Source organism: Canis lupus, chromosome 1 (assembly GCF_048164855.1).
Source record: "Canis lupus baileyi chromosome 1, mCanLup2.hap1, whole genome shotgun sequence".
NCBI lineage: Eukaryota > Metazoa > Chordata > Mammalia > Carnivora > Canidae > Canis > Canis lupus.
In genome coordinates this window covers 57597626-57615603 of record NC_132838.1, presented here as the reverse complement: position 1 = coordinate 57615603, position 17978 = coordinate 57597626, and the positions used below count along the sequence as shown (strand labels likewise).

At 42.2% G+C, this 17978-nt stretch overlaps 1 protein-coding gene across 30 annotated transcripts in view; it reads left to right on the top strand.

Moving 5' to 3' along the window:
- The window catches only part of WDR27 (WD repeat domain 27), a 216087-nt gene that overhangs the window by 63189 nt on the left and 134920 nt on the right, over positions 1-17978 (top strand). For 24 of the 30 annotated variants that reach the window (XR_012033290.1, XR_012033376.1, XR_012033377.1 and 21 more), the window contains 3 exons: positions 6701-6766; positions 6934-7156; positions 16059-16200. Coding sequence is in view for 22 of the 30 variants with exons in the window: in XM_072831241.1 (XP_072687342.1) it covers positions 6701-6766; positions 6934-7156; positions 16059-16200 (431 nt within the window). In the remaining 8 variants the exon portion in view is untranslated. The remainder of the gene's footprint in view (positions 1-6700; positions 6767-6933; positions 7157-16058; positions 16201-17978) is intronic. The other 6 variants (XM_072831368.1, XM_072831344.1, XM_072831361.1 and 3 more) reach the window with 2 other exon arrangements.

Genomic DNA, 17978 nt, shown 5'->3' with positions numbered 1-17978 from the left:
TACATGATAAATTCATGGATAAGAAGTGGCCCAAATTGGCCCAAACTCATAGGGGATGTTCAGGGTTTGATAGGAAGAGATGGTCACTCTTCCTGCATCAGAGCATGGCCATGGGAGCTGCTGGCCACCCTGTTGCCAGGAAATGACAACAAAAAGGAGAAACCAGAGCCAAAGTATAGACAGGCTCTCTGAGAGATGGAAAGACCAGGCCTGGGTGGCTCAGGCTGCTGTATAGGGCCCTGTGTAGACCTTTCAGTGACAAGTCTACCCCTCCGGAGAAAGCATCCCTTTCTTTCGGGCCCACTAGGCTGAGCTTCCTCTCACACCGAGAAGGCACTCACTGATATGCAGAGTAAACTGCCTTAATGTAATCTTTTTAAATGTCTATACTGCGTCCCGCTGAATGTAAGGACTGTGATTGCATTTTATATTCTAATCAATGCTATTTTGGACATCCTTGAAGAAATACATTTTGGGAAATGTACATGTTTTAAGTTTATAGAATGAAAATTTAGGAATCAAAGAATATGTACTTTTAAAAATATTTTGACCTACATTGCCAAATAGCCAAAGTTAAGGCCCATTTATTCTCTTACCAGCAGTGTATGAGAAAAAGTCTGTACATGATAATTTTATTTTATCATTTAGTTATTGCCAAGTTAGAATATGAAAAATGACATCCTTTTGTCTTAACATCACATTTCTTGATTACTAATTGTTTTTATATGTTTATTGGGCACTGGTATTAATCTTTTTTGTGAATTTATTGCTATTTATTTACTTATTTCAAAAGTCATTTTATTTATTTTGTTATTTTCATCATGATGCATGTCCTTCATCCCCATCCTCTATTTCTTCCATCCCCCCACTGATCTCTCCTCTGGTGACCAACAGTGTGTTCTCTGTAGTTAAGAGTCTGCTTCTTGGTTTTTCTCTCTCTCTTCCTTTCCCCTTTGTTTGTTTCTTAAGGTCCACAAATGAGTGAGATTATATGGTGTTTGTCTTTCTCTGACATATTTCACTTACTATAACATTCACTGGCTCCATCCACGATATTGCAAATGGCAAGATTTCATTCATTTTTATGGCTGAATAGTATTCCATCCTGTTTCTACACCACATCTTCTTTATCCATTCATTAACTTGTTGGACACTTGGGCTGCTTCTGTAATTTGACTATTGTTGATAATGCTGCTGTAAACATCAGGGTGCATGTCTCTTTTTGAATTGGTGTTTTTGTTTCCTTCGGATAAATACCCAGTAGTGTGATTGCTGGGTCATAGGTAGCCCTATTTTTACTTTTTGAGGAACATCCATACTATTTTCCAGAGTGGTTGTACCAGTTTGCAATCCCACCAATAGTGTAGGAAGATTACCCTTTCTCCACATCTTCACTAACACCTCTTTTTTGATTTTAGCCATTCTGACAGATGTGAGGTGACATTTCATTGTGGTTTTAGTTTATATTTCTCTAATGATAAGTGATGTTGAGCATCTTTTCATGTGTCTGTTGACCATCTGGATGTCTTCTTTGGGGAAATGTCTATTCATGTCTTCTGCCCATTTTTAAATTGGATTATTCATTTTTGGGGGGTGTTGAGTTAAAGAAGTTCCTTACAGACTTTGGATACTAGCCCTTTATTTGATATGTCATTTGCAAGTATCTTCTCCCATTCTGTAGGCTGCCTTTTAGTTTTGTTGACTGTTTCCTTTGCTGTGGAGAAGTTTTTATCTCACTGAAGTCCCAATAGTTCAATTTTGCTTTTGTTTCCCTTGCCTTTGGAGACGTGTCTAGTTGGAAGTTGCTGTGGCCAAGGTCACAGAGGTTGCTGCCTGTGTTCTTCTCTAGGATTTTGATGGATTCCTTTCTCATATGTAGATCTTTCATCCATTTTGAGTCTATTTTTGTATGTGGTGTGAGGAAATGATCCAGTTTCATTTTCATTCTTCTGCATATGGCTAATTTTCCCAACACCATTTATTGAAGAGACTGTCTTTTTTCCATTGGATATTCTTTCTGACTTTGTAGGAAAGATTAGTTGACCATAGAGCTGAGAGTCCATTTCTGGGTTCTCTGTTCTGTTTTATTGACCTATGTGTCTGTTTTTGTGCCAGTACCACATTGTCTTGATGATTTACAGCTTTGTAATAGAACTTGAAGTCCGGAATTGTGCTGCCATCAGCTTTGGTTTTCTTTTTCAAGATTTCTTTGGCTATTTGGAGTCTTTTGTGGTTCCATACAAATTTTAGGATTGTTTGTTCCAGCTCTATGAAGAGCTGGAGGGAGAAGCAGGCTCCATGCAGGGAGCCTGATGTGGGACTTGATCCTGGTGGTATTTTGATATGTATTGCATTGAATGTGTGGATCACTCTGGATTGCATAGACATTTTAACAATATTTGTTTTTCCAATCTATAAGCATGGAATGTTTTTCCATGTCTTTGCATCATGTTGAGTTTCTTTCATAAGTGTTCTATGGCTTTCAGAGTACAGGTCTTTCTCCTCTTTGGTTAGGTTTATTCCTAGATATTTTATTGTTTTTGGTGCAATTGTCAATGGCATTGTTTTCTTAATTTTTCTTTCTGCTGCTCATTATTAGTAGATAAGGATACAAAAGATTTCTGGATATTGATTTTTGTATCCTGCAACCTTACTGAATTCATTTATCATTTCTAGCAGTGTTTTTGTGGTCTTTATGGCTTTCCCTACATTGTATAATGTCATATGGAAAGACTGAGAGTTTTACTTCTTCCATACCAATTTGGATGCCAAAGTTTATTCCTTCCTCTTGTCTGATTGCTGTGCCTGTGACTTCTAGTCCTATGTTGTACTAAACACTGGTAACAGTAGGCAACTGTGTCATGTTCCTGACCTTAGGAAAAAGGCTCTCAGTTTTTTCCCATTGAGGATGATGTTTACTGTGGGTTTTTATTGCTTTTCTGCAGTTTGCATTTTTTCTTTCTTTTGAGGTTTTATGCTTTCTCTCATTTATTTATAATAGCTCTCTAAATATTAAGGATGTTAATTCTTTCCCTTATTTTTGTAGGTTTTTCTAGTTTTTGTTTTTCAATTGTTAATCATACTTTGTAACCTACAATCCATCTGAAATTTAATTCTTCTTGTTATTATTTCTCAAATGGCTATCTGGTTGTTCCTGAGCAATTAAAATAATTTGTTTCATGAGCTGAAGGCCCTACTCCTTCTCCTCTCTCCCAGTCACACTCCCATTCTGTCCAAGGGTTCCTATATCAGCAGAGATTTCCAGTGGCTTATGGATGGAAGTCAGTTGGGATGGCCAGCAGCTCAAAGCCAGGAGTAAGTGCACCTGTGTCCAGGAATGCCCAGCAGGACAGCATGCATTTTGTGCAGAGGCATTAGATGTCCTTTGGCCACTGTCAAGGCAGCACAGGTGTGGGAGTGGCCAAGCTCTTTGGAGAGGCTGTCTGTGGGTGGCTTGGAGCCTGGTCACCTGCACAGGTGAGTGGGTGTTGGTACACAGGCCTAGTCACTTAGGTCAACAGGGAGAGGCTGAGAAGGCAGTTTGTGCTGTCTGTTTGACGGTGAACCCATGCTGCCTCCATGCAGTTTCCCTCCACTGCTGATGCTTTCATAGGTCAGTGGAGCTGTGAGGTCACCTGTGGCCCCTGGTCTGGGTGCACTGTGCAGAGGTGCTACATGAGGAGTCAGAAATGTGAAGTCCCACTGTGTCAGTGCCACTAATGAGTTTCATTACTTACTGACACCTCCAATTTTTTCACTTGTAAAATGGAAGAAACATAACAAACAACTTTAAAGGGTATCGTAAGTATTAAATGATGTAATGTATTTATTGATATACCCAAATCTGCATGTTAATATGTATGAAGATGATTTTTATACTGTAAATTGGTGTGCAAATGCTATTATTTGCAAATCGTGGTGCTGAATGTGACAGGAGTTACAGAAGAGATTAAGATAATCCTTGGTGCATAAAAGTTTATGTTGAAGGAGTAATACAAAATTTAATCAGAGTTTGATGGATGGAGTCTTTTTCTTATTTTTAAAAATATTCATGTCTTTAATTCTCATGAAAGTGTATTTCACTCAAAGTAGCACTTTTTTCTTTTAAAAAGATTTTTTATTTAAGTGTAATTAACATATAGTGTTATATTAGTTTTAGGTGTACGATATAGTTATTCAGCACTTTCATACATTACCTGGCACTTATCAGGTTATGTGTGCCCTTGACCTATTCATCTGTATGCTATCCCCACGTCCCCTTTCCCCACCCTCTCTTACCTCCTCCCCTACTTCCTCTACCCCTCCCCTACCTCCCCACTACAAACACCATTCTCTTCTCTATATTTAAGAGTCTGTTTTTTTTTTTTTTTTTTGGTCTCTTTTTTTTTCTTTGTTTGTTTCTTAAATTCCATGAGTGAAATCATGTGGTATTTGTCTTTCTCTGACTGACTTATTTCAATTAGCATAACACAGTCTAATGTCTACGGAAATGTCAAAATCTTGTTCTTTCTGATGGCCGAGTAATATTCCATTTACATATATACCACATCTTCTTTATCCATTCAATGGGTGACTTCTTAAATTTTTTGAAACGATTATAATTTTCATGTATTCTTTCATGTTTCTTTTTTGAAAAAGATTTTTATTTATTTATTCATGAGGGACACAGAAAGAGAGAGGCAGAGACATAGGCAGAGGGAGAAGCAGGCTCCATGCAGGGAGCCCGATGTGGGACTTGATCCTGGAACTCCAGGATCATGCCCTGAACCAAAGGCAGATGCTTAATCACTGACCACCCAGGCGTCCCTTCTTCTATGTTTCTTATGATATTTTATGTTTCGGAGAAGCACTTGGAGGAGCCACACAGTAATTTCATTGCATCCTCTTGGGACACTCCCCTCATCACCAACTACATGCTGGCCTCTGTGCTAACCCTTGGTTCCTTTAAAATGGTAAAACCTACAAAGCAAATCATGGTAGCCTTAAAATACTTAGCTATTTTTTCTATGAGATTCTCTGCTGTGTCTTGGCAGTTGCAAGAATAATAACTAAAACCAAGTTTATGAATGGAGAAGATTGTGCATTAAAATATTCAAAATGTTTTTTATTTTTTTTCTCCAAATTCTTACAGAATTTTCAAGTCTTTAAAGATCGCCTCTTATTTGTTATCACAGAGCCTCTATTTTATGGGAGATCATGGAGCATAAGTCCTGTGACTATTTTGAGAGCCTTATTGCTCACATTTCCCTACCTGCCGGTATCTTGGCCTTAGAGATTCTAAAATCAGGGTTTCTGGTCAGAAACCTTCAATCAGAATGCTTGCTGACCTCCTTTGGGTTATCTTCCAGTAGAACAGCTCATCTCCTTTGTTTTGTTCAACTGTGATTGCTGCACCGTGTGGGGAAGTGGTGGTGGCTGACTGGGCAGTGAGCAGGTGCTGCATGCTGCAGGGTCGACACCCCGTCGGGTGGCCTGGAGGCTTTGCACAGAGCACCACCCACTCAGTGGAGAAGCCCCCAGCAGTCTTCCCCTGTCTGCTGGTGTCGTCTGAGCTGGAGGACGGTGGCCCAGGGCCCTGACTGCAGCCCTGCGGTCTGCCCCCAGAGGGGTCACCTGGGCGAGGGTGTGGGGAGGTGAAGGAAGTGGTAAAGGGCACACAGAGGACTGTTGGGGCACTCTGCCGACACCAGAGGGTGAGAAGGGCTGGCAGGTGGAGAGCTTGAGACAGGAGAGATCACTGAGGGGAAGGAAAGCTGTTCTATTCTCAGAGCCAAGAGCAAGCCAGCATGACGGGTCAGAGGGAAGTCTGTGTCTGCGTTGAGACTTGCTGGCCTTGAGCACCCAAGGGACGCTGCTGTTCAGGAGTCAGGGGGTGTGGGCAGTCTGTGGCCTCCTCACCACGGTCAGGGGTTCTGGATTGTTTTGTAGATTGGCATGATCTTTCATGTGGGTATTGAGGGCCCAGGCCTCTCAAAGACAGAACTAGGATGGATTGGGTACGAGGGGCTCAGGAAAGGAAGGGATTGGCATTCGTGTAGGCTTTGGTCCCTGGAAACTAGAATGTGGTCATGCCCCGAAGAGAGATGTGGAGATAGAAGGGGTTCCAAGCGGGAAGGAAGGAGTGGAGTTACCTGGTCGCCTGCCTCCCGAGCAGAGTCCCTGTGTGTGGAGCTGGGGCCATGGCCCACTCTCCTCCCTACCTGGGCTCTCTGGGTCCCAACCACTGTGCCCACTGCTGCAGATGGAAATGTGTATTGTTCAGCTGCCCTGAGTAGCTCTCCAGTTATGAACTGGGCTTTAGGAGCCCTTCTGTATGGTCTGCTGCCCAGCACACCAGGCTCTCCTGGATGCTTGTGAGGTTGTGCAAACTGTGGGACAGAAGTCTGAGGCTGTTGTTCACTCACTTATGCTCTTGTAAGATGTGGTCATAGAGTCGGTGATTATATTTCCTGAGGTCACAGGCTTTCACCATGTACGGTGTTCTGAAACGGTTGAACAAACCCAAGGCAGTAGGCGATGTAGACTAATATTGCAGTCTGCCCCCAACTTGCTTGGAAAACTTGGGAAATGATATTGTGTCTCAGTCATCGATAATAACATTCCATTTCGGTAGTAACCTTCTGTTCACTCCTCAGAGCTAGTGCTGGGCTCGCGCATTGTGGGCAGCCTCCGCGAGGTTCTGGTTTGGTCTGTTTTCCAGCAGCGGGAGCCGACTCCGCACGTCTGAGCAAGGTGTGCTGATCGGAAGACAGGGACGTGAATCCAGGTCTGTTTAAATCTGAAAGCCCATGGGAGGGGTGAGCAGTTGTGTGCATGGAACCTTCTAGAATTTCAGTAACATCTTCTCCTTTGTCCTGGGAGTGGGGACGGGGCAGGTGAGTGAGTGGGTGTGACGCACTATGTGTGATGTACTCTACGGCATGTCCCCTGCAGTCGTCGTCTATGCCTCTGCACTCTCAGGCTGGAGATGGGAGAACCACGAGGGATTTTCTGCTCTGCCCAGGGCTGTGTTGGTGACGTGATCATAGAACAGCGCCTGGTAGAGTCAAAGGAGCCTGCGTCCCACGTGCCGCTCGCTTGCAGCGCACAGTACTGCGCTTTCCCTGTGGATGGGAATGTACTTTGCCTGTGGAACACCAAGGACCCTTCTTACCAGGTACTTCAAAGTTCCATGTGCTTTTTGTTAAGTCAAATGACACAAAAAGCCTTGTAGTCACTAGCCCATCTCTCTGGTGCTATTTGGATGATGCTGCCCTCTGCGGATTCAGCGGCCCACTCTGGGAGAAACACGTTTGAGTTGTAGAAAATAGACTGCCTGCCATCCCTTTATTAAATAATTTCTTCTTCAGTAAGGATATACGCAAGAAAAGGTTTATGTTAACATAAGACAAGTCAAAGTTTTGTAGATTTTATTTTATTTTTTTAAAAGATTTTATTTATTTATTCATGAGACACACAGAGAGAGGCAGAGGCACAGGCAGAGGGAGAAGCAGGCTCCTCCCTGGGAGCCTGATGTGGGACTCGATCTCGGGACTCCAGGATCACACCCTGGGCCAAAAGGAGGCACTCAACCACTGAGCCACCCAGAAGTTCTGAATTTTTGTAGATTTTAAATGTAACACATTTAAGGAAGTTTGGTATATTTAATGCAGAATCTTTTATATCATGCTGACAGTTTTAAAGACCTCACTCGTTTGCATTCAAAACTTATTTCATGACTAGTATAAATTATCTGAATGCTCTTGGAAACAGGTTTCATTGTACAAAATGAAAAAGTAAACTCTCAGCCTTTTTGGTGTGGGGGATCATTTTTATCTTCATTCTGGGCTACAGGAATTTAGGGCCAGTGATGACAGCCCATGGAGCCAATGCTGTGTTTGCCTGAGAGCTTCCTGTCATTTCTATGTTACTGACACTTCACTCATCATTAAAGAGAAATCTATAGTTAGGTTTTTTCCCTATTGAGGTACAAGAGGCTTTATTATGTTCCTTCAACATGACTTACACTGGTGAGTTGGCCCCTGCATTCCCCGGGAGTGTGAGATACTTAGAAAAATGTGTTCCATTAGATACTGAGTGCCATTGTTTGACACTAACAAAGTGAGCCCAGCTGGGTACCCGTCATCCAGGTTCAGCCTCAACTCCTCCCTCAACTCCTAGCGCCACGTGTCAGTTTGGCTTGTGTTTGAACTTTGTATGAGTGAGGTCATGCATGATGCCGGTTGCTCTGATTCACCCTTACACTTGTGGGGTTCATCCCCATGGTTCCTTTCGATCACTGCATGCATAGTATCCCCCTGCCTGGATGGACCACATTAGCCCTTTCCATTCTTGGTGACATTTGTTTTGTTTCCATATTTTGACTACTACATGCATTCTTTTGTATGTTTTCTGAAATACAGGTGTGTACAATTGCTGAATCCTAGGGAATGGGTAATTACAGTTTGGTAGATAAGGCCAAGAAGATCTTCAGGGTGGTTGTACTGATCTGTACTCCTTCACAGGCCATGTAAGAGTTCCACTGATCCACATCCTCATCTGTACTTGGTCCTTTTAGTCTGAGGCCTCCTGGTGTGTGTAGGCATGCTAGTTTAATGGGCAGTTCTCTGCTGATTAATGAGGTTTAACCCTGTTTGCAAATTTATTGGCCATTTGGACATTGGCTTTCATGATAGGTGTTCAGTCTTATGCTTTTTTTTTTTTTTCTGTCATGTTATCTGTCTCTTTCCTATCGACGTGAAGGAGTTCTTCATGTATTCTAAACAAGAGCTTTACATTAGTTTGCATTTCCTAGAGTTTGATGCCAATGAAATCAGACAGTACTTACTCTTTGTGTCTGGCTTCTTTCACTCAGAATAATTAGTTTGGAAGTTATCTGCATTGTTGCAGGTATCAATGGTTCATTCTTTTTCAACATTGAGTACTTTCCCATTGTATGAACATACTATAATTTGTGTATCCATTCTTCAGTTGGTGAACATTCAGGTTATTTTCACTTTCGACTATTGTAGATAAAACACTATGAATATTTGCATATCTGTTTTATAAATTAGGTCGCATTGCTTGATAGTATTCTTTACATCTTCTCTCATGCCTCTTGCTCTGTCAGTGACCGAGATACAAATACACGGGACTCTACATGGGAATTGGCCTGTTTCTCTTCCATGTATTTTGAAACCTCATTATTCAGCACATAGATGTTTGGTATCTTTATGTTCCCGGGTGAATTGGCTCTATTAATGTAATGAAGTAACATTCCTTTATCCCTGGTCATATTTCTTGATCTGAAACTTTGGCTACATGTTTCTTTTTAGAGGATATGTTTTATCCTTTTTAGTTTTTAATTTTAAGACTTTATTTAAAAGCAGTTTTAGGTTCACTGCAAAATTGAGGGGATAGTATAGAGATTTCCTATATACCCCTACGCTCCCCTCAACAGAAAGCCTCCCCCACTATCAACCTGTGCACTAGAGTCCTGCATTTGCTGCACCTGATGAACCTGCATCGATGCATCATCATCACCCAGAGTTCATGGTTTATCTCAGGGTCACTCCTGGGATTGTGCTTTCTATGGGTTTGGACAAATGTACAATGACATGTATCCACTGTTATATCATTCAGAGCATTTTCACTGCCCTAAAATCCCATGCTCTGCCCCTTCATCCCTTATTTCCCCGGCCCCAACCCCAACCCCAGCAACCTGTCTCCACGTCTGCCTTTTCCAGAGTGTCATGTGGGTTGGATCACACAGTGTGTGGATTCAGACTCGCTTCTTTCACTTAGTGATGTGCATAGAAAGTTCCTCCCTGTCTTTTCATGGCTGGATGGGTCATTTCTTTTTAGTGCCAAACACTATTCCATTGTCTGGATGTAGCAAGTTTACCTGTTTATTGACTAAATGACATCTTGGTTGCTTCCAAGTTTTGGCAGTTATGAATCAAACTGCTGTAAATATCCATGTACAAGTTTTTGAGTGGACATAAAATTTCAGTTCCTTTGGGCAAATACCAAGAAGCATGATTGCTGGATCATATTGGTAAGAAAATATTTATTTTTGTAAGAAACTGGCAAACTATCTTTCAAAGCAGCTGTACCAATTTGTATTCCCACCAGCCATGAATGAGAGTTCCTGCTATTCCACATCCATATTGGCATTTGGAGTTGTCAATGTTCTGGATTTTGTCATTCCACTATGTGTGTAGGTGTCATTGTCTTCATTTGCATTTCCCTGACTACAGCTGATGTGGAGTTTGCTTACTTGTCACCTGTGTATCTTCTTTGGTGAGGTGCCTGTGATGGTCTTTGGCTCATTTTTTAGGCTGGTTATATTTTTATTGATGCCTTTGAAAAATTCTTTGTATATTTTGGGTAAAGTCCTTTGTCAGATGCGTCTTATGCAAATATTTTCTCCCACTCTGTGGTTTGTCTTCTCATTCTCTTGATGGTGTCTTTGATGGAACAGAAAATTTTAATTTTAATGATGTCTAGCCCATCAGTTCTTTCTTTCATGGATCATGCCTTTGGTCCTTATCTGAAAGGTCATCACCACACTTAAGTCATCTAGGTTTGGGATCCCTGGGTGGCGCAGCGGTTAAGTGCCTGCCTTTGGCCCAGGGCGCGATCCTGGAGACCCAGGATTGAATCCCACGTCGGGCTCCCAGTGCATGGAGCCTGCTTCTCCCTCTGCCTGTGTCTCTGCCTCTCTCTTTCTCTCTGTGACTATCATAAATAATAATAAAAAAAATTAAAAAAAAAGTCATCTAGGTTTTCTCTTGTGTAATTTTAAGGAATTTTTAGTTTTCTCTACTGTATCACCCTTGTTCCTTAGTCAAAGTTTAGTTGACTATGTCTTTGTCTTTTTGTTCTCTCCCATTGATCTGTTTGTCCTTTCTTTTGCCAATACTACAGTCTTGATTAGTGTAGCTTCATCGTAAGACTTGAAGTCAGACCTTGTCCATCCTTCAACTTGGTTGTTGTTCCTCAGGATTGTGTGGCCATCCTGGGTCTTTTACTTCTGTATAGACTTTAAACTCAGTTTGTTGGTTTTGATTAGGATTGGGTTAAATCTATAGATCAAATTGGAGAGAACTGACATCTTCACAATATTGAGTCTTTCTATCCATGAATATGGGATATCTCTCCATTCATTTAGTTTTTTTATTTGTTTCAACAGTTCTGGTTTTCCTCATGGAGATTATATATATATATATATATATATATATATATATTTTTTTTTTTTTTTTTTTTTAAGAGAGAGCAAGCGATTGCTAGTGGTGGGGCAGGAGAGGGAGAGAGAATCTTTTTTTTTAATATTTTATTTATGTATTTATGAGAGACACACACAGAGAGAGAGAGAGAGAGAGAGAGAGAGAGGCAGAGACACAGGCAGAGAAAGAGGCAGGCTGTTTGCAGGGAGCCTGATGTGGGGCTTGATCTCCAGACTCAGGATCTGTGATCACACCCTGAGCCAAAGGCAGGTGCTCAGCCACTGAGCCACCCAGGTGCCCTGGGAGAGAGAGAATCTTAAGCAGGTTTCACACCCAGCACGGAGCTCAGTCTCACAACCCTGAGATTATGACCTGGAGCTGAAATCAAGTTGGATGCTTGACAAACTGAGTAGCCCAGGTGCCCCAGAGATCTTATACAATTTTATTAGATTTGTACCTAAGCATTTCATTTGTTTGAGTGCTAATGTAAATGGTATTGTGTTTTTAATTTCAAATTCCATGTATTTATTGCTAGTATATGGGAAAACAGTGGAATTTGTATATTAACTTTATATCCTGCAACTTTGCCATAATTGCTTAGTTTCAGGATTTTTTTTGCCAATTCTTTTGAGTTTTCTACATAGATGTTCATGTTATTTGTAAACAAAGACAGTTTTATTTATTTTTTTCTCAGTTACTATACCTTCTTCTTCCTTTTATCGTGTTATTTTATTAGCTGAGACTCCCAGTATAATGTTGAGAAGGAGTTGTGAGAGGGGACATCCTTGACTTGTATCTAATCTTGGTGGGAAAGCTTGCAGTTTCTCACCATTTAATACATTAGCTTTTGGGGATGCCTGGGTGGCTCAGCGGTTAAGTGTCTGCCTTTGGCTCAGGGCATGATCCCAGGATCTGGAATCAAGTCCCACATAGGGCTTCCTGTGGGGAGCCTGCTTCTCCCTCTGTGTATGTCTCCTCGTTCTCTGTCTCTGTCTCTCATGAATAAATAAATAAATCTTTAAAAAAATACATTATCAGGCAGCCCCAGTGGTGCAGTGGTTTAGTGCCACCTGAGGCCTGGGGCATGATCCTGAAGACCTGGGATCAAGTCCCACGTCAGGCTCCCTGCATGGAGCCCAATTCTCCCTCTGCCTGTGTCTCTGCCTCTCTCTCTCTCTCTGTGTCTCTATGAATAAATAAATAAAAAAAATCTTAAAAAAATACATTAGCTTTTGGTATTTTATAGATACTCTTTATCCAGTTGAAGACGTTCTCATTCCTAGTGTACTGATAGTTTTCATCATTAATTGCTGTTGGACTTTGTCAAATGATTTTTTTCTACATTTTAAATAATGAACTATACTTTGAAGCAGCTACTATTTCTGTTTATTTATTAGTAAGAGCATGAGCACATGAGAGTGGGGAGGGGCAGAGGGAGAGAGGGAGTACACCCAATATGGAGCCTGACATGGGGATCAATCTCACAACCTTGAGATCATGACCTGAGCCAAAATCAAGAGTTGGATGTTTCGCTGACTGAGCCACCCAGGCACCCCAAGATTTTTTGATATTTTAATGTGATTTTTCTCCTTTAGCCTGTTGGTATGATAGATTAATTGATTTTCAAATGTTCAACCAGCCTTGCATACTTGGAATAAATCTCCAAATTTAACTTGGTCGTGGTGTATAACTTTTTATACATTGTTTGGGTTGATTTGCTAATATTTTGAATATTTTGTTGAATTTTGCTTCTGTGTTCATGAGAGATATTGATTTTTAATTTTCTTTTCTTGCTATGTCTTTGTCTGGTTTTGGTATTAGAGGAATCCTGGCCTTAGAGAATGAGTAAGGAAATATTTACTCTGCTTCTTCTGAAAATAATGTTCCCCCCATTTCCTTTATTCAGTTGTCTTAAAGAGATTTTAGAGAATTAGTAAAATGTCTTCCTTAAATATCAGATAGAATTCACCAGTGGATTCATCTTGGTCTGGTGCTTTCTGTTTTGGAAGGTTATTAATTATCAATTCTTTATACCTCTATTTAACGTTTTGAACATGTAGAATAGAATTATAATAATGGTTTTCATGTCCTTATCTAGTAATTCTGCAATCTGGATCAGTTCTAATTTGGTTTCAAGGCCATCTGGATGATCTGTGGGTTGTTTTCCATGGTTATATATTTCTCTTGGTTTTTGACTGAATGGTCTTGACTCCTTGAATACCTGATTATTTTTGATTGACTGCTGAACATTATGTATGAATGCACAGCTAGTTTGGGGCTCTGGATGATCTTAACTTCTTGCAGAGAGAATTTATGTTTGCTTCGGATAGCACTGGCCGAGGGCACTGGCAATCCCAGTAGCCTAATCTAGTCAGGGATTATGAGAACTTGAAGGTGGGCTTGCGAACACTCTTCTGGTGTCCATCCACCTTCCCTTCTTGGGCCTGGCCCTTCAGGTCACTACTTTAAGCCCGGGCATTTGACAACATGCCGTTCCTTCACACCTGAGTAGGCGGTATGCTTTTTTTTTTTTTTATTTTTTTTATTTTTTTTCATGGGACATATTTATACTTTATTTATTTTTTTTTTATTGGTGTTCAATTTACTAACATACAGAATAACACCCAGTGCCCGTCACCCATTCACTCCCACCCCCCGCCCTCCTCCCCTTCTACCACCCCTAGTTCGTTTCCCAGAGTTAGCAGTCTTTACGTTCTGTCTCCCTTTCTGATATTTCCCACACATTTCTTCTCCCTTCCCTTATTTTCCCTTTCACTATTATTTATATTCCCCAAATGAATGAGAACATATAATGTTTGTCCTTCTCCGACTGACTTACTTCACTCAGGTATGCTTTTTTTTTAAAGCAGAAATTTATTAAAATGCATTCATTGTGTTTTTTTTAATTTAATTTTTTTATTTTAAAGATTTTATTTCATGAGATACACACACACACACACAGAGAGAGAGAGAGATAAAGAGAGGAAGAGAGAGGCAGAGACACAGGCAGAGGGAGAAACAGGCTTCTTGCAGGGAGCCTGATGTGGGACTTGATCCTGGGACTCCAGAATCAGGCCCTGGGCTGAAGGCAGCGCTAAACCACTGAGCCACCTGGCTGCCCATTCATTGTGTTTTTTTTTTTTTTTTTTAAAGATTTCATTTATTTATTCATGATAGTCACACAGAGAGAGACAGAGAGGCAGAGACACAGGCAGAGGGAGAAGCAGGCTCCATGCTGGGAGCCCGATGTGGGATTCGATCCTGGGTCTCCAGGATCACGCCCCGGGCCAAAGGCAGGCGCCAAACTGCTGCGCCACCCAGGGATCCCTCATTGTGTTTTAAAGGGAAAAAAATTGCATGGAGTCCTCCACCTTAAGGCTGCCAACTCTATTCTCAGAAGTACTTTGTCAGGCCATAGGGTTCTTTGCCCTTTCCCCAATGAAATAGTTCTATTTGTGCCTGAAAATGATGCATTTACTTGCATCATTTTTGTGCTCCTCGTCTCTCAGCTTTTAGCTGCCTTTACTGGAATTGTCAGAGAGCTGCTTTTGACAGCAGTCTTCATGGGTGAATGGCCTGGCATTTTAGGTCCCTGCTCTGTCTCCTTTAATCTGTTCTTAATTCTTTGTTGTTTTTATTGTTCTTTGATGTCTTTAAAGTGTATCTCTGTGTTTTGGCAAATTTTGGCAAATTTTGCCCCATGTCACTTTCATTGGGAGGTTGGTACAGATGAACTGGCCTGCCGTGACCAGAGATAGAGCTCTCCTTGTTCTAGTGTTTGAGTGATGGCTTTCGTGTCAAAGAGCCTACTGTCTGCTGACCGTCAGCTCAAAAGTACCTTACTCACTGCAGCCCAGACGACCTGTGTTCTTTCCTGATTCCATCCCATTTTCCTTACACCACTGTTCACCTAGGATTTCAGCCTGGAACACTGGTAATCTTTGCTTTTGTCCCTTCCCTCATCTCTCAATGTCCATCAATCACAGGGTCTTCGGTTTGCTCCCCTCCCATCTCCATCCCTGCCACCCTTGTTCAGGTCTTTACTGTACTTGGTTTGGAATGTTTGGTCCCACTGTGTCCTCCCTGTGGTCCCTCTTCTGCACTTGCAGCAGTGTTACAAGCCTGAAAATGAGTCTGGCCATGGATTCTTCTGGTTATATATTCTCTGCTGGCTCACCAGTTTCCTGGTGCTCTAACAGGACTCCTTGCACAGCACCCAGCCCTGGTCAGTGTGCCTTATCTCCTAGCAACCCGAGCGCACGCCTCCTCTTGAGGGTTCCTTGTCATTGCCTTATCCCTCAATGTCCATCACAGCCATGACTTCTTCTGGCAAGTAGCAGGGATGTGAGACACATTTGCTTAATTAATAGCTAATGAGGAAGTGGAAGAGCGAGGTGACCGGCATCATTGTCCTAGTGTGTGTGATCCGTGATGTGGAGTAACAGTGAGAGGGTTCACGAGACAATAACTGAGTAGTACATTAACAGGAATTTTAATAAATGAGTTATAAATGAATATAAGAAATAAATACATTTGAAAAATTCAATACATTTGACTTCTTTGGTTTGCAATTATGCTGTTATGCTTTTTATTCTTTAAATGTTATCTATATGGCTCTTGGTAGTTTTCTGTTAACTCTTTCAGCCTCGGGGCAGCCCAGGTGGCTCAGCGGTTTAGCGCCGCCTTCAGCCCAGGGCCTGATCCTGGAGACCTGGGATCGAGTACCACATCGGGCTCCCTCCATGGAGCCTGCTTCTCCCTCTGCTGTGTCTCTGTCTCTCTCTCTCTGTGTGTCTCTCATGAATAAATAAATAAATAAAATCTTAAAAAAAAAACAAACAACTCTTTCAGCCTCTGACTCTACAAGGACACCATGAGCCAATTACTGCTGTGGCATTTGGAAATACAGTGAGTCCACTTCTCATCTGTTCTGCGTCTCAAGATTATGTTATAATGTGGAGTCTGGATGAATGCAGACAGAAAGTGCTTCAAGGTAAATAAACAGTTAAAGGATATTTTTAAAAATGCAGAAAGGGAAGAACTCATCCTTAAATAGACTTGGTAACATATAGGGGTTTGGGAGAATATTTCAGGCCTTTAACCCTGAAACCATATACATGTCCAAGCTGGACATTCCCTGTTGGAAGCATACGAGGCATTCAGATGTACTGACCTTTGCTGTGGGTGAAGCTGACATGAAATAGGCTCATTAGTTTTATTTTTATTTTATAAAGATTTTATTTAAGAGAGAGCGAGAGAGATATCACAAGTGGGGGAGGGGCAGAGGGAGAAACAGACTCCCCACTGAGCAGGGGGCCTGATGTGGGACCCAATCCCAGGACTCTGAGATTTTGACCTGAACCAAAAGCAGATGCTTAAATGACTGATCCCCCCCAGACACCCTGGCTCATTAATTTTAATCTTACATATTTTCTTAGTTTGAAACCTGTGATTTTTATGGAACTCTGAAAACATGAAGGCAAGTAGAAATATTCTTTCCCTACAAACAGTGAGGAGAGGCAAACATGTATCAAACAAGCAAGCAAGCAAGTGGTTATCAGTTGTGGAGAGCACAGTAGAGAAGGCAGGTGAAGTGTAGATAGAGGATGTGGGCAGGATGTACTCACATGGTGTCATTTCTGGGGAGGTGACTTTTGAGTTGAAGGTTGAGGAGGAGTGTGATGGAAGGGCAGGTGCCTGCCAGTGGCACCATGCTGGGTGGCAGAGGCATTCATGCATGCTTGGGGCTTGTGAATCAAGAACTCATCCTGTCGGCACAGCTGAGAAGGTGCCCGTGGGTTGGGAGCATGGTGACGGTACAGTTTTATCAGATGAAGGTGTTTGAGCGCTAATTAATCACACTGAGAATTTGTAGGACTGCTCCAGAAAACACGTGATGGGATCTCAAGTAGCAGCATGTGCAATAGTTTATACCGCACCTCATGTCATTTGTTGTTGAGCCTCCAGTGTCAGTGCATTACCGTAGCATGCACACACATGTGGATAGAACACACAGAAATATAGTAAGCATGTATACAGCATACACACATGTATATGCACACAGCGTATGTGTGTAGTGCACACACATGTGTATCTAGTGTACACATGTACACATATATACACACTACAGCACACGTCCATGTATGTACACACATGTACGTCTGTACAGCAAACCACATGGTCATTACCCGCTCCCTGCAGAGGTCTTTGTTAACGTTGGAAGGGGCTGCACTCCCCCAGTTTATTTTTAGGTTGCTCTTCAGAACCTGTGTGGATTTTGATCCGTGGTGTGTGCTCTGTGGCCAGTGCGTCAAGCCGGGCTGGGTCACAGGCCTGGTGCTCACATGGAGCCCAGCACGGTGTTTGGAGCTGCTCCTGTGTCCTGAAGCTCCAGCCATGGGACAAGAATAAGCTGCCCCACCCTCAGTTCAGGGACGCTCAGGCCAGCGGCTGTGCCCCTGTAGCAGGGACACGACGCAGCTCATCCACATGTGGTCTCTGTGCCTGCAGTGGGAGGGGGTGCTACATTCCAGCACCTTCCTGCCCAATGTGGCTTGTGTTTGCACTTGGACTTAGGGGGTGGTATGTGACTGTATCAGTGGTTATCCCTTGTCCCCAGTCTCCTGTGCGGGCTCCTTGTCTCTCTCTCACCTCTTCACTTGGGAATATGGGATTTTCCTCTTTCCCATCAAAAATCCCTCCTTTGATGATGACAGCAGGCATTGATGGCTGCCGCCTATCCTCTCGCCCAGTCCTCATTCCTGACTGTGA